Source organism: Enhydra lutris, unplaced genomic scaffold (genome assembly GCF_002288905.1).
Source record: "Enhydra lutris kenyoni isolate GAN:26980312 unplaced genomic scaffold, ASM228890v2 scaffoldscaffold7, whole genome shotgun sequence".
NCBI classification, from domain to species: Eukaryota; Metazoa; Chordata; class Mammalia; order Carnivora; family Mustelidae; genus Enhydra; species Enhydra lutris.
In genome coordinates, this window is record NW_019154091.1 from 26142020 (window position 1) to 26166846 (window position 24827).

Below are 24827 nucleotides of genomic sequence, written 5' to 3' on the forward strand. Positions count from 1 at the left end.
ATATATATATATATATATATATATATATATATATATTTGTTGTTGTTATTGTTGTTGTTGTGTTGTTTTGTTTTGTTTACCTGAAGTCCAAATTTAACTGGGCATCCTGTATTTTACTCTGGCAACCTATAGCCTGATCTTCCACTTGGATCCCCTCCCACCCTGCTCAGACTTGTAAAACCCAGTTTTGGGCTTCTCCAATGTGTAGATTCCTACGTTTCTCCTCTAGGGCTCTGACCCCTCCAGATGCCAGGCCACCTCCCTCTCCCACATTAAAGCTTCCCTCACCTACTTTGAATTCTGATACATCATGTGAAATTGCCTCTAAACATGGATGCTCCCTTATCTACATAGATTTTAATACCTCTTACCAGGGCATCCCTATATGTGAATCCTTTTCACATTCTGCTTGGGTTCAAACAACCAGTGCCAAACCATCCCTCCAAGGATGTAGTCCTTACATGTCCTGTCTATTATATGCCAAGCTTCTCAATCCTACCCCATGTTGATGCCCTCCTCCACTTACTGGGGCTCAGATACCACATACTGAACCCTCTTGGTATGGAGATCTCTTCATTCTGGTATGTTTCTGATACCCTAAGTCTGACCTCATTCATGGACATCCATTTCACTCCACAGAGGCTCTAACCTTCTATATAAGACTATACCCCCATGTGGACACTGTCCTCCCCCTGTTTAAGGCTGTCTTCTCATGTTCACTGTGTATGAATCTCTTGTCATTCTGCTTAAGCTCTAATATGTCACATCCTCTGGCCCTCTGTGTGGATGCCTACCTTGTTCTGACCTACTTAATGGTTTTAGGATTGAATTATTTTAGGAGGAGAAAGAAAAGGGGAAGAGGAAGAGCAAGATTTTGCATCTTGATTCAAGCGAAGCAAGGGCAAGAATGTTGGAGTGGATTCATGTCAGCAGTGATATTATGATGAAATTGTCCATTCGTTTCTTTATCACAAAATTACAATGTGCCCCCTTACTGTCTCAATTTAGCCCCCAACACATTCTTGTAAGCATCATATATTTCAGGTGTGGCTGTACTTTTGGATTACATGTTCTTATGTTTGGAAAAATTAAGGAAAAGTTTACCCAAATATATTTTCTACTTCTTTTGAATATTTTGGAGGAAAAAAAACTAAAAGAAAAGGCTACTAAATGTGTGTTATTTTACTTCTTTTCTCTTTATAAATATTTTAGAATATCCTATCCTTTAGAGCAGTCATTCTCAAACAGGCTGCTATTTCAGGAATTAACTAGCAAGCTTCTTTAGGAGATAACTATTCTTTCCCATTCCTTCTTTCAGACATTGTGGTAGGTCTCCAGGGGAAGAAACAGGGGTAAGAGAGGGCAAAAAAGGCTATGTGGACTAGAAAATTCTAGAGATGATACAGTTTCAACCCTCCTTTGTTAATAATAACAACACTTGATCAAAAGAACAATATTAACATGACAAAGAAAAACTAGTGTTCAATACTTCATTTTTCTTGTCATCAAATGTGTTATGGATTTTTTAATGTTTAAGTTATTTTCTTTATCTTACTGCATAGAAAATCTGTGCATCTGTCATATCTGCTACATTGAGCACAAATTATTCCTGGTCTATAAGGCCTTCTCGACAGAGATCCTCTACAAAAAAGCAGAAAACATTTAGTTAGAAAAAAGTCTCAAATTTCATCATTTAAATAATATGGTTACCAATTTTTAGTTAGGTTATTAAGGTGATTTAACTAAGAAAAGGTACTTAAGGAAGTACTGAAGTTGGAGATGTAATCTTCTCCTTTCCCCCCCCAAGAAAATAGTCTTTTCTGAAATGAATCCCCATGTCCTTAAAACAAAGTACTGTAATTTAAGTGTGAATGAGTTTTAAAGCTGCTTTAGGGGCGCCTGGGTGGCTCAGTGGGTTAAGCCACTGCCTTCAGCTCAGATCATGATCTCAGGGTCCTGGGATCGAGTCCCTCATCGGGCTCTCTGCTCAGTGGGGAGCCTGCTTCTCCTCCTCCTCTCTCTCTCTGCCTGCCTCTCTGCCTACTTGTGATCTCTGTCAAATATATAAATAAAATCTTTTTAAAAAAGCTGCTTTAATTTAAGTTTGTAGCAAATTTTTCCTTTCAAAATGATGTTATAGAATGTTTTATAATTAATTGCTTTCTGCTTGGTACAAATATATAAAAATTTCTATAGAAATGATATATTAATTTTCTGAAAAGTTTGTAAAATCCTGAAATGCTTATTGTCCTAAAGAACCAGCTGCATGATTTACTCAAAGTCTGCCTTAAAAATATGTAAATATATAAACAAGCAAATAAATTTAAATGGGATTTTACAAATTTGGTTTAATTCATTGTTTAGAACAGAGGGAAGAATTGAGAAATTATTACATCAATTGCCCAGGGCTAGGTAAGAAAGATAGGCCACACAATAGATATAAATTGGGAAGTTGTTTTTTTTTTTTTTAAATTGGGAAGTTTATATGAAGGATTTAGGTTGAGAAAGAGGGAAGATAGGCAGAGAAATAATATTTAACGAGAATACTTATTTACTCAGTGTGTAGGTGAAAATTTTAAAAACAAATATTAGGCACAGAAGACCCTGGTTAGGTCACTCTGGGCCATCCAGAAGAAGGGTGAAAACTTAGAAATATATACCAAAATAAATTTACATCATGGTAGAATACAATGGGTCTTCTTTTCCAAAGATTTGAATTTCATATCACTATTTATATTATATAGCCAGAAATGTCAGACTAATACTCTCCCATGCCAATATTTTTCTTGTTCTGAGTCTGTAAGAAGTTTAACGTAAATCAAGTTAAGTCCAAATCTACAGTACAATTCCACAATTGCAATTGGAATTATTGGCCTGGATTAGGAGAAAAGAAAATTAAATACCTATTACCAGCAAGTTCCATTGAAATTTCAAAGCTTCCCTGGAAGTACTTGAAGAAACAGACAAATTTCTTTTTTTAGGTATTTGCTTTTTCCAAGAATCAGCCTAGAGGTTTGCTGAGATCAAGTCAAAACAGTCCTCTGGAACACTATTTAGACTCCTATTTTGCCATACCTTCAGGATATTACTGTTATAGGACATGTGTCCAGGCCCTAGATAAGGCTGTGTTGCCCAGGTGGCCTAATGAGTAACTGTATGCATGTCTAAGCCTAAGTCCACTAGAAGATCATTATTTAAATTCTATGATAGAGCTATAGAGCTGTATAGATCATGACCTTAGCAGAAACCAAGAGTTGGGCACTCAATCAACTGAGCCACCCAGGTGCTCTAAACCTTTCTGTAACTCTATCACATCTCCTCCCTTCACTCTCACATCTTGTACCTACAGGTCTAGGACCCACAGTTAAACACTCCTTTGAGATGGATATTATTTAGCTGCACTATCCTTTAATCCTCCCCAAGATACTGTCTTCCTTCTGATCTAGTGCCTCATTCATTTTGGTACCTTGGTCACCATCTCCCTTTTCAGGCGAAATTGTTCTCATCCCTAAATTCGGGACATAGATGATTACAATGTGCTTATGGATGATTCATCCAAAGGCTTGGCCTGTTACTGGATGTCTTTACCATCTCAAATAATACTCCATAATTGTTGTTTTTGTAGCCACATTCTGGATCTTGTTATCCCCTAAAACTCTACCTCTGAACTCACAATATCATACATCCCGTTCACTGACTGCAGCCTCCTATCCTTGCAGCTTGCTCACTCATTTACTCCTGTCATATTTCTTCATTAAGTTCATTGGTACTGCAAGTCTATTTTATCCCTATCTATCCTACTGTCTCTTCTCAATAAAGCCTAGGTCTATTGCTTTGCATATTATCTGGCTAAAACCCTATAACTCTATTACTGTTTTCCTTTATGTCTACCTGACAAAACCTCAGTGCTGGAAAAAATGACAGAACCTTAACAGTCTGCATGCTCCATGTCTGCTTCAAGGCTGCTGGGTGTTGCTGGGGAAAAATCATTATAGGAGGTAGAGAATCTTTCTATGTTTCTCTAATCAGCTTCCTCCCTCATTTTCCATCATAACTCTTTCAAGCCTTCCCACACCTCAAAATTCTAGCTTCACTGTCTCCTTTATTCTCAGGACATGATCTGTCCTACTTCACAGTGAAATATAATAGCCTTTAGATTGAAACATGGGAAATTTTTTTTTCCACTAAACATGACAAATATACCTATTTCCTTCTTCCTTCCTTTTTTTTTTTAAATAAAAAAAAGATTTTATTTATTCATTTGAGAAAGAGTGAGAGAAAGCATGAGAGGGGAGAGGGTCAGAGGGAGAAGCAGACTCCCGGCTGAGTTGGGATGGCGATGTGGGGCTCTGTCTTGGGACTCAGGGATCATGACCTGAGCCAAAGTTGCTTAACCAACTGAGCCACCCAGGTACCCTCTTCCTTCCTTTTTAATACAACTGGAGAACTGCCCCTCCTTCCTTCTAAGGCTAATCTCTTTAATAACTTTCCATTTTCTCAGGAACTTGTACCTTTGGATATGTATATACACACACACTCACACCCACACTCTGCCTTTGTTCTTTATAAAGAATTGCTTTTATCTGTATTTGACCTTTCATGTCAATATTTAAATAGGCTTACATCTTTCCCACTTTAAAAACAAAACAAAACAAAATAAAAGCAACAATAAAAGAGCCCAGAATTCATTCATTTCCCTCTATTCCACAGAAATGGCTCTTCTTATGCTTATCAATGAACTTCTCTTTAATCTGATATTTTAATATCCTTACTTTGCTTGACCTCTTAGAAATTTTGGATTACTACTTCCTTCTAAAAACATGCTTTCCCCTATGCTTCCTATGATACTCTTCTATTTTTTTCTCCTACCTGTGTGATCATTCTTAGGTTCCTCCCCACACTTCATCTTCCTTTAATTGCCCTTAAATGTTGGCGTAAGATTCCAGAGGTGCTATTCTCTTTTTACTCTATACCTCTCACTAGGCAATCCCATTTACTCACATGATTTCAATTACCCTATGTAGTCTTGCACTCCAAATATTTGTTCTATGCCATGCCTTACTCATGAGCTTCTGACCCATATAACCACCTGCTTATTGAAAATCTCAATGCAGGTAAATCACAGCCAACTTAAATTCATTATGTTCAAGATGGATTTCATGATCTTCCCTCCCAGTAGGTTCAGTGTTTCCCATTGCAGTTAATGGCAATACCAGTCATGCCTGAATTATAATTCTGAGAATCTTCTTTGACTGTTACCTCTTTTATTACTTCTTTTTTTACAGATTTAATTAATTTCAGAGAGAGAGAGGACATACATGCAAGTGAGGGGAGGGGCAGAGGGAGAGAATCTTTAAGCAGACTCCCTGCTGAGCATGGAAGCCACCTGATGTGAGGCTCAATCCCATGAGATTATGACCCTAGCCAAAACCAAGAGTCTGATGCTTAACTGACTGGACACTGTCCCTCCTTTTTCTCATTACTTAGTATAATGATCTACAAATCCTGTTATTATTGTCTTCTAAAAATGTCTTAAATAATTCTCTGATCTCAGTTCAGATATCCTTCATTAATGTTAAAGTAAATAAATAAGTAATAAGTATAATACTTGTAAGTATATGGTGGAAAGGAGGAAGTGGAAAAGGCAACCTTATTTTTATTTTTTTAAAAGATTTTATGTATTTGTTTGAGAGAAAGAGAGGGAGAGCATGAGAGGGGAGAGGGTTAGAGGGAGAAGCTGACTCTCCGTCAAGCAGGGAGAAGGGCAACTTTAAAGGGGAAAATGTCTCCATCCTCTACTTTTCCTTCTATCTTCCCAAAGATAACTTCTGTTTAACGTCTTCTGATGATTCCTACCAGAAACAAGTGGTTTTTTTCCCCCATAAAAATTCTCAGTACTTATATATTGTGATAGACTACTAGCTATCAATCTAAATATCTCTTAAAATACAGAAATAACAATATTTTAGCTTGTCACTTTATTGGCTAACCATGTTATGTTTCCCAATTTCCCTTGCAACTTAGATGTGGCCATGTGATCAGTTTTATATCCAATGGAATGCAAACAGCAGTAATGTGCATCACTTCCCACTTGTGTTATAGGAGATGGTCATGCAGACAACACGTTTCTTTTGCCTTACTATGAGATTAAGCAAGCCTTTATCTGTGACTTGGGCTTGATCTGTAGACATAGATTCTGCCTCCAGGGAGTGGAGAAGAAACAAGATGGGAGCAAGCTGGGTCTCTGAATGACTAGTAGAGCAGACCTACCCACCTAACTGAAATTTCCCATTTCTCTCTTCTGAATCACTGTATTTCCTGATAATGCTAGCTGCTATAACAAAAGACCCAGTCTTACTTATTATTGTTCTGAATCTTACTTTTTCATCTAACAAGTGAGATTGGTACATAAAGACACCAGTACTCTCAATAGTTATACAATAATGCATGGTAAATTAATTGTTCAGTCTGCTATTACTTGAGTCATTATTTTTTTATTTCAGTTTCATGCTATTAAAACCTATTGAAATGGGTATCCTTGTGTATATATATACATATATATATATATATATATGTATATATATATATATAGGCCTATTTTCATGAAGATATTAATATGATAAAATTCTAATAAGGATATTACAAGAATAAAAAGTAAGTATATTTTAAATTTTATTATTCTGCCAAATCCAGAAAGATTATACCAATTTACTGTCCCATCATATGTGCAGAGTATCAAGCTTTTCTATCGTCTCAGATGGATGAGTGAAAAGTAGTAACTTGTATTTGTTTTTATTTGCATTACTTCAATGATGAATGAGATTGAATATCTCCTCATATGATTAATGATTTTTTTCTTTTTAGTAAATGACCTTTTTCATATCTTCTTTAAATTATTCTTCTGTGTTGTTTCTCTTTTTCTTCATTATTTGTATGAATTTTTTGCAAATTAATGAGACTAACTCTGCCATATATTCCACAAATATATTTTCGCAGTATATTGTTTTTTCTTTGGCTATAGCTATGGTATTTCTTTAGCTATAAATTAATTTTAAATTTCTATATAATCAAATGTATTTTGATTTTCTGGATTTTTATGTTCTTCTTGCTAAGTCCCCAGGCTGATCTCTCCATTTTGGCTAAGCCCAGACTGCAACTGTGTCTTCTCAGTGCTACGCAGCTTCTGAAATTTCTATGTGGGTTTTCAGCTTCCAAGCAACTGTTCCTATTTAATCTTTCCAGAATCATGTCTTGGGATGGATAGCTTAGGAGTTGACCAAGGACCCATAAAGAATTTTTACAGGTTTTTGGGCGTCCTTCTTTGCAGTCCTCTCCCCTTCAGGATCCTAATCCTGAATATAAGGTATCTTAACATCAATAACCACTAATATTTCCTATGTTCAGCAAATAACACATTTGTTGCTTGGATTCTGTTTCTCTGGCTATGGTTTCGAGAATTCCCTCAGAGAAAGCCAAGGCAAATACAGGGTTCCCACTGAGTTCTTTTCTATTTGCAAAGATTATGACCTGAGCCAAAACTGAGAGCCAGACACTTAACTGGCTGTGCCAACCAGGCACCCTGAAAGCATTGTGTAAATGAACTTTTGCACACTCATTGAAAAACAGAACACTGTAAAGACCTTAAAAAGAATCTGGAAACTCTTTGTGTACTCAAATGGAAAGACTTCCAGTTTATATCACTAAGTAAACAAAAAGTTGAAGAACACCACAGGAAGTGTAGTAGACTTCTGTTTGAATTGTGGAAACGCGCATGCATACACACACACACACACACTCACAAAGACAGATATACTTTGGTATATGCATAGAATATACCTTTTAAGATAAAATATTGGGGAGGGTAACTGGAAGACAGAAATGGGAACATTAATTTCTTTTGAATTTTCTATCATGAATTTTCTATTATGACTATGTATTAAGTATTAAACATATTTTATTAAAATGACCTGGAATTACAGTCCATAGAAAGTAATGAGAAAGAGGCTTTACCACACAAAATCCCAAGGGCCAGCAGAAGTTGCAATCAGAAGAAAATATATACTATAAATATCTTCAATATTAAGTAGGATTAAAGATAAAGGAATGTTGTACACCTTAACAAAAAGAACCTCTGTTCCTAAAAGATACTTGGAAGATTGAATATCTCAAAATTATAAAATAGAAAGTAAACAAAGAAATTAGAAAGTATGAATAAATCTGGAATCTTTTCTTTTGAAAAAATCAATGAAATAGATTAAATCCTCATGAACTTCATTACACAAGAAAAGAAGAAAAATATTCATTATTAAGCTTTCTCTACATTTACTTTTCCTATAATTCTCTTCTGCTTTTTTCCATATAGAACTTGCACTTCAATTCCTCCCCTTTCCCTCGTATGTTCTAATATAGTCTACCTCTCTCTTTTTTATTGATGGCTTTCTTTAGCTTATAAAAATGCATTAGCAACCAAGGTTATAAAAAACAGCTTTCATGTAACTCTACACACTGACCTCTTTTTCTTCTCTCTGCTGCCAATCATCTAATCAGAGTAGTATTCTAAATTGGCATTATTTTTCAAACTGCAAGTCATGAGCCTTAATAGTTCATAAAATAAAATTTAGTGCTTCATAGCCAATATTTTCAAATATGAAATAGTTGTATTAAATTGCAAGAAAAATATTATTTCATATAACATATTTTTATTTTAAGGATACATATTGTTTTATAGATATTTCCTTTTAGTTATATACTGTATTTCATAATTCTAAGATGCACATCTTTTCATATTTTAACATCTCTGTAAATGGGATACATGTTACCATTGATGGTGTCTTAAAATCATAGCCAGGCAGTGAATGCGATATGGTTGTCACTGAACATTTGTGAACTTGTCATAGCTCTTCATATTATCATTGCTTCTAATGGTTATATGCATTGTTTACCCTTAATGTATTTAAACTGCTATTCAGAATGTCTAAAATGATTACAATATGATATATGATTGAATCATAAATTATTATGTATGCAGAAAAACATGAAAAAGAACAACCTCATTTACAATTAAAAAAAAAAAAAAGACTGGTGGGAAAATAGGTCTAAATGTTATTTTTTAAAAATGCTAGCACAGTTCTAGTTTCCCTCTTACCTCACTAGACTCTCTTTATACTCCTGATAACTCTTGCCTGAAGTTGAAATACTGTAGTGATGAAGGGCTTCGTCCTTAAGTCTCTTCTGTTCTATTTTCTGTACTTTCTCTCAAGGTGATCTCAAGAAGGACCAACTCATTTCTGTTCCAGAGTCTTTACCTGCAGTTCTTACTACTTAGGAACCTATCTTAGACCTTCATGTCTCTTGATTCATTTACATTTCCCACAGTTGTCTGTCTACCCAATGTGTCTGAAACAGAACACTTTCCATTCCCCCAAGGGTTACTCATTTATGAGCCTTCCCTATCTAATTTAATGGTATCACCACTCATCCAGTTGCTCAGATTAGACACAGATATCATCCTTGATTATTCTATTACATTCACTCCTAAAGTTAAATCAATCAGCAGATATTATTAGCTCCATCTTCAAACTACATCCTGATCTGACCTTCCTTCACCATTTCCATGCAATGGTAGGCAGAATTCATGTCATGGAAGTATAAGTATTGACAGTGGTAGAGCAGAACTTTCCTCTGAACAGTCATCCTAGGGCACTGGCTCACTTTATCCCATGGCTGTGCCACCCTCTAGGACAACTGAATCTTCCACCAGATTCTCTGTGTCCAGCCAACAGATGACAGAAGATCAAGAGTGTGAAGGAACATGTGGGAAGTTTTTAAAGGCTAGGCCTGAAAGTGGCCTATATTCTACTGGCTAGAGTTTGTCACAGGACCCCACCAAATTTCTAGGGAGGTTGGGGAAAATATATTCTAGCTATCTGTTTATGAAATAAAGAAAATGGCACCACCTGCCAGACTCTATTTCCTTAACTATTAAATAAAGAACATTTTCTTTACTAAATACTTTTGGATACTATCATTTACTTCTTTTGGCAATAGAGTCAAGTCATTTTCATCAACCCCAGATCCCTTACCTTACCTTTAAACCTATATTCAGGTAAATGTCTCTATGATTTCATACCTGCTTTTACAACAACTCTATTCTATTTAAAGTATACATATGTGTGCATTTCGTTAATGTTGCTTTTTAATTTATTTACTTATTTATTTGTTTACTTTTACATATTTCCTTCCCAATAGAGTACAAGCATTTTTAGGATAGACACCATATTAAAAAATATGGAATTCTCTTGCCTAGTCAGTGTTTGGTGCACCTACTACAAATATATATTTAATTAAACAAAATGTCCTGCAGTCACCTACAGATACAACATGTCCAAAAATAAACAAATCCTTTTCCTCCACACTACATCTTTTCCTAGCTTAGTTAATAAAATAACCTATCACTGAAACTTAATTTCTCATGGTCATATTTGATTGTAGCAGCTCCAATGTCTAAGTTCAAGGATAGTCTAATTAATACTTTTAAAATTTTACTTTATTTTGTTTAGAAATATATGAGTCTTATCTTTGAAACTGAAGAGTAATCACTAGAAAATGATATATGTAAATATTATTTCAGTTCATTTTTTTCTGATCCTTCTGAGTGATCTTAATCTTTATATGAGTATTTTATAGACTAGGAACATTCTCTCTTCTTTGATTATTATTTACACTCCATTTATTCTTCTCTGTTCCTTAGGAGCACCAGTTTATAGATTTATCTGCCCTATATAGTTCCTTTCTTTCTTCATACATATTTTGATTTCCATTCTTCATCTTTGTGTTCTAAGAGGTTCAAGGTTGTCATTGATTTATATTTTCTCTATGGTAAATCTGTCTTATTCTTCCATTCTGTATTACTTTCCTGTAGCTACTTTAACAGATTAGTATAAATTCAGTGATTAAAGCAACAAAAATGTATTCTCCTAGTTCTAGGGGTCTGTAGTCCAAAATCTAGGTGTTGGCAGGACTGCGTTCCCTCCAAAGGGTCATGGGGGGATTTCCTTGACTTTTCCAGGTTTTGGTGGCTCCAGAAGTTCCTTGGTTTATTAATATATCACTCCAATCTCTTCTATGATCTCTTTGCTTCTTCCTCTTCTGTGTAACTAAGTACCAAATCTCCCTTTCCCTCTCTTACATGAATATATGTGATTGCATTTAGGGCCACTTAAATATTCTAGGCTAAGCAATTCCTCTTAAGATCCTTATCTTGATCACATCTTTTGCCATATAAGACAATACTCATTCTTGTCATATAGGTTAATATTGACAGTTCTGTTAATTAGGACCTGGGTATATCTTTGCTGGGGGTGTGGTACCATTCAGTTCCCTACACATTCCAATTTTCAGTTTGTCTCTCTTATATTAATTTTTACTCAGTATTTCATAATACTATGATGGATTGATTTTCTGCTAACTATTCTAACTATTCTTAAGAAAGTTATTCTTAAGAAAGATAGTTATTACTGTCTACTTTTGAGTACATATCAAATAAAACTTGGACTGATTTGACTAATGTATGTTCTAATCTAGATCCTTCATGGGGCAAACTTGCCAATATTTGTATCAAAAGAAAAATGGTTGATAGAAATTTCAAGACAAGCTTATGGGACAGGTAGGTGGAAAGTATAATAATCTTACCTTGTAGCTTCATCTTATCACTATACTTATAAGGTAGTCTTGTACTCACTACTGTAATTAAGGTCACCAAATACCTTCATCTTATCAAATGAAAATGTCATCTCTCTTTCCTCATGCTTTTCATTTTTTTAGAGGCATCTCATACAGTTATCCATTTTGAGTATATTGACTCATGTTTTTCACTTGGCTTCCAAGTACCTCTTACCAGCACCATTTAGATTTTCCTCTTATCTTCTTTGTCTAAAGTTGAAATACAGTAGTGTTCTAGGACTTCACCCTTAAAATAAGTCTCTATACTCTCACATAAGGTGATTTCATTCAAGACTGTAATTTATTTCTATCTCAGGGCTTTTGTACCAGTAGTTTCCTCTGCTTAGAAACCTATCCCAGATCTTTGCAGAACTTTTTACTTCTCATGATTCACTTCATTTCCCATATTTATATTTCCACCTAATATGTCCAAACCAAAACACATTTCCTGTTCTTCCCTATTGAATTGATGGCATCATTATTCATCCAGTTTATCAAACTAAAGACATAGGTATCATCTTGTATTATTGATCCCATTTATCCCTCAAGTCAAATCCATAAACTAGTATTATTAGCTCCAGATAACTCCAATGATATATGCAGAAACTGACCTTTCCTCTCAATTCCCATTCTATGATAGGCAAAATTCTAGGATGGACCATAAGATCCCTTCCCCTGGTATATACATGTCTTGCTTAATTCCCAGGACAGTGAGTATGATGAACTTTACTTCTATTAATAATGGTTTATGTTATATGGCACAGTTGACCTTAAAATAAGAAAATTATCCAGGTGGGCCTGACTCAATTATTTGGCACTCTAAAAGCAAAGAGTTTTCTCTAGCTGGTCACAGAAGAGAAGTCAGAGACTTGAAGCATGAGAAGGTTTTACTGACTTAAAGATGGGGGCAGTTTTGTGTTAAGGAATGTGGGCAGCCTCTAGAAGCTGAGAGGAACCTCTGGCTGAGATCCAGCAACTAAATGTGGTCCAAGTCCTATAATTACATTGAACTGAATTCTGCTAACAATAGTAATATGCTTAGAAGCAGATTCTTCCCTAGAGTCTTAGAGATAAGAACTCAGTCAAGTTCTTGATACTTTTGAGACACTGAGCAGAGAATCCAGCCACAGCTGTGCATGAACTTACAGCCTACAGAACAGTTTGATAACAAGAGGTACTGTTTTAAGTCACTAAATTTGTGGTAACTTATTATGTAACAATAGAAAACCCATGCACATTCTAAAACCCTAATCCAAAATAGACTAGGGGCACCTGGCTGGCTCATTCAGTATAGCATGTTACTCTTGATCTCAGGGTCATGAGTGTAGGCCCCACAATGTTTGTAGGGCTTACTTAAAAAAAAGAATACCATAGTCTATAGCCTGTAATATAGAAAAAATCTAATTGTATTTACTTCCTCTTTGTATCCATATTTTCCTATACTTAATGCTTAGTATATAATAGCAAGGATAATCTTTTGTTTTTTTAAGGCTTCTTTTCAAAACATAAAAAAGATCATTTCACTCACTTGTTTAAGACTTTCCATTGCCTTGACCATTACTTAGGATAAGTTCCAAAATCCTTAAGATGCTATTTGGTGTAGCTGTCACCTAACTTTCCACTTGAACTCCTATCTCTTACCAGTTATGCATTTCTCAAACATGCTAAACTCATTCCAAGCTCAAAGGTTTTGTATATGCTCTTATTTCTATCTGAAATATTTAGTCATCTTCAGGCTAAATGCCACTTTCTCTTATAACTACCCTGCCTATATTCCATCTGCTTATTTTGCCTTATGTTTTATGGCATATTTTATTATCTAATTAAATGTTATTTATTTATGTGTTTATTTATTGTTTGTCTCCCTTCCAAGACTACAAACTAAATATGGTCAGCCTTTTTTGGTCTTGTTGGTAGACAAATCTGTGCCTTGTATAGAGGTGTTGAGTGCATTAATGAAGACTAGTGCCTCAGAGGAAACCTCTTTCCTCCCTTAAATCAGTACCTAGTTCCCTAAATTTTCAATACCAATTAGCAGTTAACTTTCAAAAGTTTCTCCCTATAACAGATATCATCCCAATGCTTTCATTCTGTAGGAATGAAAGGAAGCCTAAGAAGTTTTAAAATGACACTATGTCTTGGACTTGTTTTGTATGACTGTGTTCAGGGTCACAAAACAGGGTCAGGAAGAGGATTTCTGAGCGTAATTTGATTTACATCATAGTTCTCTTATTTTCCCTAACCAGAGGAATACAATCAGTAATCAGTAACTAATGTGTTTTTTTGTTTGTGTTTTCTTTTTGGTTAGTATCAGAGCATTTTATTTGGCAGAAATTCTTTCTTAATCCTAGCATGTAGTTGTTCTTTTTACTGTTTTCTTGACATGTTGATTAGGATATTTTCTCACTTGATTGGACATTTTAATAATATTACTTATAATATAATCTTGACCTATAACAAAACTTCAGATTTTCCAAAAAATTCTCTAGCGATGGAGGTTATTTTGGAAGGTAGTTATTTCCCATCATAGGAAGGTATTCAGGTGTAGAGTAAATAATCACATGGTAAGTAAGGAGAAAGAATTCAAATTTAAATTTCTTTTCAGTGTACCAGAATTCATTGTTTATGCACCACACCCAGTGCTCCATGCAATACATGCCCTCCTTAATAACCATCACCAGGCTTACCCAACCCCCATCCGTCTCCCCTCCAAAACCCTTGGTTTGTTTCTCAGAGTCCATAGTCTCTCATGCTTCATCTCCCCCTCCAATTTACCCCAATTCACTTTTCCTTTCCTTCTCCTAATGTCCTCCATGTTTTTCTTTATGCTCTACGAGTAAGTGAAACCATATGATAATTGACTTTCTCTGCTTGATTTATTTCATGCAGCATAATCTCCTCCCGTCCATGTTGATACAAAAATTGGGTATTCATCCTTTCTGATGGAGGCATTATATTCCATTATATATATGGACCATATCTTCTTTATTCATTTGTCCACTGAAGGGCATCTAGGTTCTTTCCATGGTTTGGTGATTGTGGCCATTGCTGCTATGAACATTGGGGTACATATGGCCCTTCTTTTCACTACATCTGTATCTTTGGGGTAAATACCCAGTAGTGCTATTGCAGGGTCATAGGGTAGCTCTATTTTTAATTTCTTAAGGAATCTCCACACTGTTTTGCAAAGTGGCTGCACCAACTTTCATGTTCACCAACAGTGTAAGAAGCTTCCCCTTTCTCCACATCCTTTCCAACACTTGTTGTTTACTGTCTTGTTAATTTTTGCCATTCTAACTGGTGTAATGTGGTATCTCAATGAGGTTTTAATTTGAATTTCCCTGATGACTAGTGATGATGAACATTTTTTTCATGTGGTTGTTAGCCATTTGTATATCTTCTTTGGAGAAGTGTCTGTTCATATCTTCTGCCCATTTTTTCACGTGATTATCTATTTTTTGGGTGTTGAATTTGAGGAGTTCTTTATAGATCTTGGATATAAGCCCTTTGTCTCTAGTGTCATTTGTGAATATCTTCTCCCATTCCCTGGGTTGCCTCTTTGTTTTGTTGACTGTTTCCTTTGTTGTGCAGAAGCTTTCTATTTTGATCAAGTCCCAAAAGTTCATTTTTGCTTTTGTTTCCTTTGCTTTTGGAGACACGTCTTGAAAGAAGTTGCTGTATCCGGTGTCAAAAAGGTTACTGCCTATGTTCTCCTCTAAGATTTTGATAGATTCCTGCCTCATGTTGAGGTCTTTCATCCATTTTGGGTTCAACTGATTCAGAAAAAACATTTGACAAATACAGCATCTGTTCCTGATTAAAATTCTTCAGAGTATAGGGATAGAGGGAACATTCCTTAACTTCATAAAATCTATCTATGAAAAACCCACAGAGAATATAATTTTCAATGGGGAAAAGCTGACAGCCTCCCCTTTGAGATCAGGAACACGACAAGAATGCCCACTCTCACCACCGTTGTTTAATATAGTACTAGAAGTCCAAGCAACAGCAATCAGACAACGAAAAGAAATACAAGGTATTCAAATTGGCAAAGAAGAAGTCAAACTCTCTTTCTTCACCAATGGCATGAAACTTTTTATGAAAAACCCAAGACTTCACCCCCAAACTACTGGAACTCGTACAGCAATTCAGTAATGTGGCAGGATACAGAATCAATATACAGAAATCAGTTGCTTTCTTATACACTAGCAATGAAAATATAGAAAGGGAAATTAGAGAATCGATTCCATTTACTATAGCACCAAGAACCATAAGATACCTTGGAATAAACCTAACCAAAGAGGCAAAGGATCTGTACTCGAGGAACTACAGAACACTCATGAAAGAAATTGAAGAAGACACAAAAAGATGGAAGAACATTCCATGCTCATGGATCAGAAGAATAAACATTGTTAAAATGTCTATACTGCCCAGAGCAATCTATACTTTCAATGCCATTCCGATCAAAATTCTACCAGCATTTTTCAAACTGCTAGAACAAATAATCCCAAAATTTGTATGGAACTAGAAAAGACCTCAAATCACTAAGGAAATGTTGAAAAAGAAAAACAAAGCTGGGGGCATCACGTTGCCTGATTTCAAGCTTTACTACAAAACTGTGGTCACCAAGACAGCATGGTACTGGCACAAAAACAGATACATAGACTGGCACAAAAACAGATACATAGAGAGCCCAGATATGGACCCTCAACTATATGGTCAAATAATCTTCGACAAGGCAGGAAAAAATATACAGTGGAAAAAAGACAGTCTCTTCAATAAATGGTGCTGGGAAAATTGGACAGCTATGTATAGAATGAAACTCGACCATTCACTTAAACCATTCACAAAGTTAAAATTCTTTAAGGAAGTAATCCTTGGCTAATTTGTATGTTAAATCAATATGCCCAAAATATGACTTTTTTCATTATAGAATTGAAACTATTTCAATTTAAAATCTTTAGTATCTTACATTTAATTCTTTTACAGTGCACAAAGACATTCAGAAGAATATTTTAAAAGTTAGGAAAACTTAACCTTGAAAAATTCCCAATTTATTTTTATATTCTTTTTAAAATTTAAAACAACTTACCCTGGTGCATAGTTGCATATGAAAATTACTGCATATCTAATACGTCCAACTCTTGTACATGAAGTAGCAGCACAACCGACTTTGTAAGATGTGTCCCAAACAAGCTAAAATAAAATTTTCAAAGGAAACAAAATTTGATTTAAACATTTACTGACATGTTATAAACAATAATATATTCAATTCACAAGGAACTGTTAACCAAGCAATTTAAGGAATATGAAGTATTCTCTATTTGGATGCAGGTAGAGAATTATCATAGATTTAGGGAAGCATTTCCCAAGCTCTATTTAGAGAAACCTTTAGCAGGTTCTGCCTTAGGATAAAGAGTTTGAGAAACACTGATCCAGAGAGTTTTACACCTTCATTCAATTTTCAAACTCCTGTTGAATCTGAGAGTTCTAGGTTATTGACAGAGAGGAACAAGGAAAAGAGGTTTTGGAATACTGGAAGTTGTGACTAGAAAGGAGAAAAATGACATCAAGATTATAGAAAGGAAGGAAAAGTAATATAAGAGTAGAGGGTAACTGAATGCAGTCAGCATTTCTCTTTTGTTGAGAAAATTCCATTATAAAATAAAATAGAGTCTGGACCTGCAATTTAAAAAAATGTATAAAAGAGCTGGTTTCTATAAAAAGAAAAACAGGTCTTGAATTGGAGTGACAATATGAGAATGATTGAAGATATTCCAGAAATTCTCTGTAGGGCTTTAGTATTTCAAATACTTCCATGTAACAAAAAAATACTTGTTTTGTCTGTTAACATCTGTGGAAGAGAGAAACAGTTTCTGGTTTCCTTTTCTCTTTATCCCAAGCTTTAGAGGTTTTAAAAAAATGAGAATTAAAAAATAAAGAATAAATAAAGAAAAAAATAAAAGAATAAAGAATTAAAAAATGAGAATTAAAAAAAAAAAAGAATTGGGACGCCTGGGTGGCTCAGTGGGTTAAAGCCTCTGCCTTCGGCTCAGGTCATGGTCCCAGGGTACCAGGGTCCTGGGATGGAGCCCCGCATTGGGCTCTCTGCTCAGCGGGGAGCCTGCTTCCCTTCCTCTCTCTCTGCCTGCTTCTGCCTACTTGTGATCTGTCTGTCAAATAAATAAATAAAATCCTAAAAAAAAAAAAGAATTAAAAAAATTCTTATGGTTTCACTTACTTGTGGAGCATAAGGAATAACACGGAGGACATTGGGAGTTGGAGAGGAGAAGTGAGTTGGGGGAAATCGGAGAGGGAGATGAACCATGAGAGACTGTGGACTCTTGAGAAACAAACCAAGGGTTTTAGAGGGGAGGGAGTGGGGGGGTTGAGTGAGCCTGGTGGTGGGTATTAAGGAGGGCACGTATTGCATGGAGCACTGGGTGTGGTGCATAAACAATGAATCTTGGAACACTGAAAAAAATTAAATTAAAAAAAGCGATTCTTAAAGAAACAAAGTGATATATTAAAAGAATAGAGAAGAGAATGTCAGCAGTAGTTGAAATGGAGTTAAGCAGGTCAAAAACAGGAAACAAAAATCTCTAGGAAACCAGAATTAAAGAAGAAAAAATAACAGGAGAAGATCATGGAGTAGACTTGGTTAATTTACTGGGATTATTAAAATCGTTTATTAAGGAGTCTGACCTTGATATGAGCAATACAATGGAGAACCACTCTAACTTTCCCGAAGAAAGAATGGATCAAACAGCTTTGAAACACGATTCATTCGATGGAACTTAGATACGAATTTAACATGACAAAATCATAGGATTTTAAGTTCTGCATAAAACATGACATCATAGTCTATTGATTGAAAAATAATCATCTCCTTTTTTTTTTTTTTCAAAAATAATTATCTCTTAAACCAGCTTGGAAGTTAATCCAATTATTTCTTGATTCCTGATACAAATACTTATGGAAAACCAAAATAATGTTATGTTCTTGTTATGTTGAGAATGTATGGATAAGATAACTCTCTGTACTCAGTGTAGTATATAGATTATAAATAATGTGACAGTGAAATAATAAGTATATATAGAGGAAATAACAAGTGGTTCAGTATTGCTGGAATATAAAGTGTAAAGGTGGATTGTTAGACAAGACAGGAAAATAATGCTATTAATTTGCACTTAGAATGTTTTAATCAATCAGCTATATAGTAGTATGTGTACAGATCTGTGCAAAAAATATGAAGTTCTTTACTTATGTTTATAGTCAATAATTTAAAAATAATTTTTATTTGTTAGTTTCTTCCTTTTCCAAAGTGTATTACTTTTAGAAAAGCACCTTTCATTTTTGGGTATGGAAATGAGATTTACTACATTTAAAGGAATGTTTTAACTGTATGGTTCACATAATAGATGCAATCACAGACATTTTGAAGATCCAGGACTAATTAGAATTTTGATTCTATTAGAAGTAGTAACTTTACCATTTGAGGTTATTTATAAAATTGAAACATAATCAAAACTTCGTAGAAAGCAATTAAGGAGTCTATTGAATTAATATAAAAATTAGATACCTGTTTATAATTAGAACAGTCACTAGAGCAACTGTCATTTTCAAAATTGTACATTTTCCTCTCTTCATACCAACTTCTGATAGCAATACTTGCAGTGAATTCATTTTCAGGTCCAACCCATATATTTTCACCAATACCATTAAATACAGGATGGGCCATGTTTAGTTCTTCTAAATGATTATTATGTTCAAGGACACATTTTTTCCCCCATGCTCTAGCAGTCCGTGACAAAGCTACATCCCAAGTCTGAAAAAAATGCAAAAAGCAAAGAAAAAATAATAATAATGAGCATTTTGTTTCTTGTTCTCTAAATTACTTTCCTTGAGTTCTCATATTCTGTTTAAGGAAAACAATTCAAACTTTGTGCTTATGAGCTTGTTGGTAGAATTTCTATGGGGGAAAATGTTCTTGAGTTAATCATAAATGAAATAACTATTTCCTGAGGCAAAGGACTATCTATATAATTGTAATTTAAAAATCATATTGTTAGATGATGCAAATGGTTATATACTCTAACATGTATTCTGTTCAGAATATATACTTTTAATCTCATTCCTTTTCTACATAATAATACAATAATTTAAAGTATTCATCTAAGAACTATTTATTGAATACTGAGTATATGCAAACTATTGTAATGCGGGGAATAAAATACAAAGTCAGGCATAAATTTTGTCTTCTATATTCTATAAATATAAAATTTTAACACATAGTTGTAATTGCTGAATATGCTAAAAGAGGCACATGTAAAGTTTTGTGGATAGTCTCAGAAATGTAAGAAAATATCACAAGATACTGTTCCCTTGCTACCTATCTAGAAATATTCAGAAATGTGTAATTTTATCACTATTTTGAGACTCATTAAATTCACTGTACATTTAGATAAATCAACAAAAAAGTTGTAAAATCAAAATGCTTTGTACATGCTACAATATATCTGAAAATAAACGTTTCTAAAAACCAATACCAAGATTTCCTTTGAGTTTTCTTAGTTAATTTCATAGATTATACATATAGAAAATATAGAAAATAAATATTTCTTTAGAATATCCCTCACGCTTTCCTCCCCAAAGGTAAAAATTGTTTAAAAAAATTGCTTATGTATACATTTCTCTATCTCTGTATGTATACATATACAAACATATTCAAATATAAAATATAAGCGGGGATGTTGTAGGTAGGTATTGGGTGATTTTTTTTCTATACAATTGTAATCATGCCATACACAATATAACTGGCCTTCAACTTCGCAGTTTTCACTTAAGAGAGATTGTTCCATTTTAGAATAACTAGATCTATCCAAGTTTAACAAAGTCAGCACAGTATTATTCCCCAATATGGATATTTTATAAGACCTGTTACCATTCCCCTATTAATGGCCTTTTAGACAGCTTTCCATCTGCAAACAATGCTCCAAGGACTATCCTTCTATTGCTTCGTTTTGCATATTGTTTATCTATCACATGCTTACTATGTACTAGTCCCTATTCTAAGTGTTTTCTAAGCATTATTTCACTCAGTGTTCACAATAATCCTATGAGTTATGCATAATTATTGCTTTTATCTCACAAAGTAAGTAACTAAAACACAAAAAAAGTTAAGTAGTTTACTTATAGCTACTTAGAGTCAGTAAACTGTGGAGCCTGGATTTAAATCCAAGAAGTCTAACTCTCAAGTCCAAGTTTGTAAGCATTTAGTCATTGCTTCCCATGACTGTGTTATGGGAAAATACCTTATAATACACTGTTAGTATTTGCTTAATTTGGCATAGTCCTTTAGAAAAGCAATTGCTATATATCATATAAATTTAAAATATCATACCCTTAATTTATTTATCCTATTTCTCGAATTTGTCTAAGGAGCTAACCCAGAAGGAAGAAAAAAGTTATGTCTATGGAAACAGTCCTTGTAATATCATTTAATAATATAAATCGGAAGCTCCTAATTGCCTGGTAAGAGAATATTTATTTAAATGACAGTCACAAAGACTAGTAGCAAGAGAACAGTTGATGAGGTATAAAATGGAAATAAGAGGGGAAAATGGAAGAAAAAGGAAGAATAACATTGTGAGGGAATGCAAAATCTAAGGCCAGGGCTGGGATGAGGTGACTGAGACAATCCCTCAGCTGAGTACTTCTACAAATCCCAGTACTGTGCAAAATCTTGGCAATAACCGTGTGTCACAGTGACATGTTTTTTTATCTGAGGGTATTTTTTTTAAACCCAAACTAAAAGTGCTGTTCCCTGCGATCCGTCAACCTCAGTGAAGCAGTGCCCGGGTTCTGAGGCTGAGGGGTGGCATTGTGACAAGGAGGTTGTTGGTTTGGGCAACCGCCTTAGAGCCTCACCATGAAGCGCAAGTTAGACCCTCGGGGAAGGACGTTGCCCCGGAGCTCATTGTGGAGGTTCACGTACTCATTGATAAAGTGTACATCCTCTTCATGAGGAAGTGTCGCGTTCAAACCGAAATCCAGCAGTAGTAGCCACAGCCTCAAAACGCCTCCTCGCATCCAGGGAAGTGATTCGGAGCACCATTCCCGCGCAAAGGGCCTTGGAGCCTCCATGGTCCACCCGTCGCGGACAGGCCAGTGCGCACGCGCGAGCCCGCCCCTACCAAGTCACACCCCGACCCACGCAAGCTGGGCCTGCTTTCGGAGGAGCTTAGGGAGAAGCGGGAACGGAAGTTCTAGGTTTGGGGGCAGAAAGTCATAGCAATCTGCAGAACCAACCGAAGAAAGGCTTGAGTCAAAGGAGTACAGGCTTTTCACTAAACTAAGCTAACTAAATATGGGGTGCCTGGGTGGTCTAGTGGGTTAAAGCCTCTGCCTTTGGCTTGGGTCATGATCCCAGTGTCCTGGAATCGAGCCCTGCATCGAGCCCCGCATTGGGCCCTCTGCTTAGCGGGGAGCCTGCTTCCTCTTATCTCTCTCTCTCTCTCTCTTTGCTTGCCCCTCTGCCTCCTTGTGATCTCTCTCTCTCTGTCAAATAAAAAATAAAATCTTTAAAAAACAAAACAAAAACTAAAACTAAATATTATCCAGAGTTGATTTCTGATACCACATGTGTCATCGTTTATTAATGAGCCATCTGTACTGAATGCCAGTTGCTGAATAATGAACATGTTTGAGGAACTTTCTAATTATGCAAGGGGAAATGAGCATTCTTCTTTGATACTGTTGAAAATTCAGTAGATCTTTTAATTCCATTCTTGCCTCTTGAGTTGAAAATTTAGTGTGGGATGCACCCTTTCTTATCCTCATGGACAAAGGCATTTCCTCTTTAATTCGGATTTCCTCACTGAGATTTTTGTGTTAGTGTTTTAATAATCTTTTGTGAGGAACTACAGAATAAATGGAAGACTGGAAAGCTTGGCTTGTAGGGGGTAGAGTAGGAAACATCAAGTTCTCGTAAGGTTAAGGTATTTTCATTTCATCTCAGCAGATCTGTATAGACAGCCTATAATATCAGAGTTAATCATCTCTGACAAATTGTCTTGTTCACAGTTGGTAAGAACTCAGTTTTTGTTTTCATTTCTTTGTTTCAGACAAAATGGCTAGTTGTCTTAGCAGATTTTGGCTTGGTCTCTTTGCCTTCAAACATTTTGCTAAAGAAAACTTGCTTTGAGGAGTATAAGTTCTAGGCACAAAATAAAAGCACATATTTGGCTTGGGATACACATTTGCATATAACAAACCGTGCTCCATAGCATTAAAGAGGTACTTGAAATCACGGACACTGGGACAGAATTTTGCCACAAAGAAAGCATTGACATCTGGCTGGTCAAAATATATTTTAAAATGTGCTTTCAAAAATTATAATGTACAGGGGCACCTGGGTGGGTCAGTGGGTTAAGCCTCTGACTCTTGGTTTCTGCTCAGGTCATAATCTGGGGTGGTGAGATCAAGTCTCAACTTGGGCTCCCCTCTCAGTAAGGAGTCAGCTTGAGATTCTCTTCCTCTCCCTCTCTCCCTCCTGTCTTCGTCTTGCTCTGTCTCTCTTTCTCTCTAAAATAAATAATCTTTTAAAAAATGATGATGTATACAATTGAAAGCAGTAGACCTCACAAGATGGTTTCATTCATGCTGTTATACTTCTAATAAGTGTTTATTACCAGGCAATGTGTTAGATAATTGAGAAAGACCCAGACTCTGCTGCCAAATAGCCTATAGTTTGGAGAACTAGCAAATTGGTAACTCTTATAACATGTGATAAAAACAAAACCAAAATGCTGTTGCAGCATGTATGGGACAATTAACACCCTTTTTGAGGACCATGGAAGCCTTTCTAGAGAACGTGACTTCAAGAATGTGAAGCATACATGAGACAGAGCACATTCTAAGCAAAGGGAAAAGAGCATGTAAATATACCAGGAGATCTGAAAAGACTACAAGTGTTTTAGTACCAGCAGAGCATATTATAGGGATGGAGGTGGCACGTAGTGAAAGATGGAATTCCTTTATTATGTTGGTACTGTTGTTAGATTATGAAAATTGCTGTATCAAGGCACAAGATAAATAGTATAATGCAATCTTAGATTAGGAAGAAATTTTAGACAATTTTACTAGTCCTATGTATTGGTCAGACGCTCTGACACATCACTAATAGGAGATCATTATACTTCTCCTTAAATAATTATACCAAGAAGGAAGTTACTGTCTCTTAGGCAACCTATTGCTGGACACCACACTCAGTCATAGGTATTTCTTTAGGACCTCCTATATGTCTGAGTCCCTGAGAGGTGTTAGAGTTATAAATGCTGAACAAATTAAATATGTAGTCTATCCATATGAAGCTTTTAGTTATGGGTGATACAAATAAACTAATAATTATGATGCAGAGTAGTAAATGCTATTTTTAAAAGAGATTTTACTTATTTTAGAAAGAGAGAGAGAGAGAACATGAGCAGGGGAAGGGGCAAAGGGAGAGGGAGATGAAGAAGTAGATTCCCCATTGAGTTTGGAGCCTGATGCTGGCTCCATCTCAGGACCCGGAGATCATGACTCCAGCTGATATCAGATGCTCAATCAATTAAGCCACCTACATGCCCCAGTAAATGCTACTTTTAGTTTCTTTAAAAAATTCTTACTTTGTGACAGGCACTATTTTATTTTATTTTTTAATTTTTTTTATTGTGGTAAAATACACATTACCATAAAATTTACCATTTTAACCATTTTTAGTGTAAAATTCAGTGGCAGTTACATTCACAGTATAATTGTCACTAGTGTATATTGTATATTTGTCACTAGTGTTTCCAGAACTATCTGGGGCTATTTTATTGGAAAATATCAATTCATTTAAATCATAAATGCTTTAAGAAACAGACACTATGATTATCTGTTTTACAGATGGAAAACTCAGAAAAAGAGGTCACGTAATTGGTCTAAAGTCACCAGCCAGTATATGGTAGAGCTAGTTTTTAAACCCAAGTGACTAAAATGGAAGTACAGAGAAAGGGCCCATAAAGCCAGGTAGCTTGTTTTGTGTAGAAAGAAGGTTGGGTTTGCTGAGAATGTTTTGCAAA

The 24827-nt window shown here is 35.3% G+C and overlaps 1 protein-coding gene across 1 annotated transcript; it reads right to left on the minus strand.

Moving 5' to 3' along the window:
• Positions 1–1532: 1532 nt before the first annotated feature.
• LOC111142357 (GLI pathogenesis related 1 like 2) lies at positions 1533–21867 on the minus strand. The gene is made up of 4 exons (XM_022495384.1): positions 21652–21867; positions 19304–19549; positions 16814–16917; positions 1533–1641 (listed from the first exon to the last, which is right to left on the minus strand). The coding sequence occupies exons 1-4, from the start codon at positions 21865–21867 to the stop codon at positions 1533–1535; spliced, it is 675 nt and encodes a 224-aa protein (XP_022351092.1).
• Between the last annotated feature and the right edge of the window lie 2960 nt (positions 21868–24827).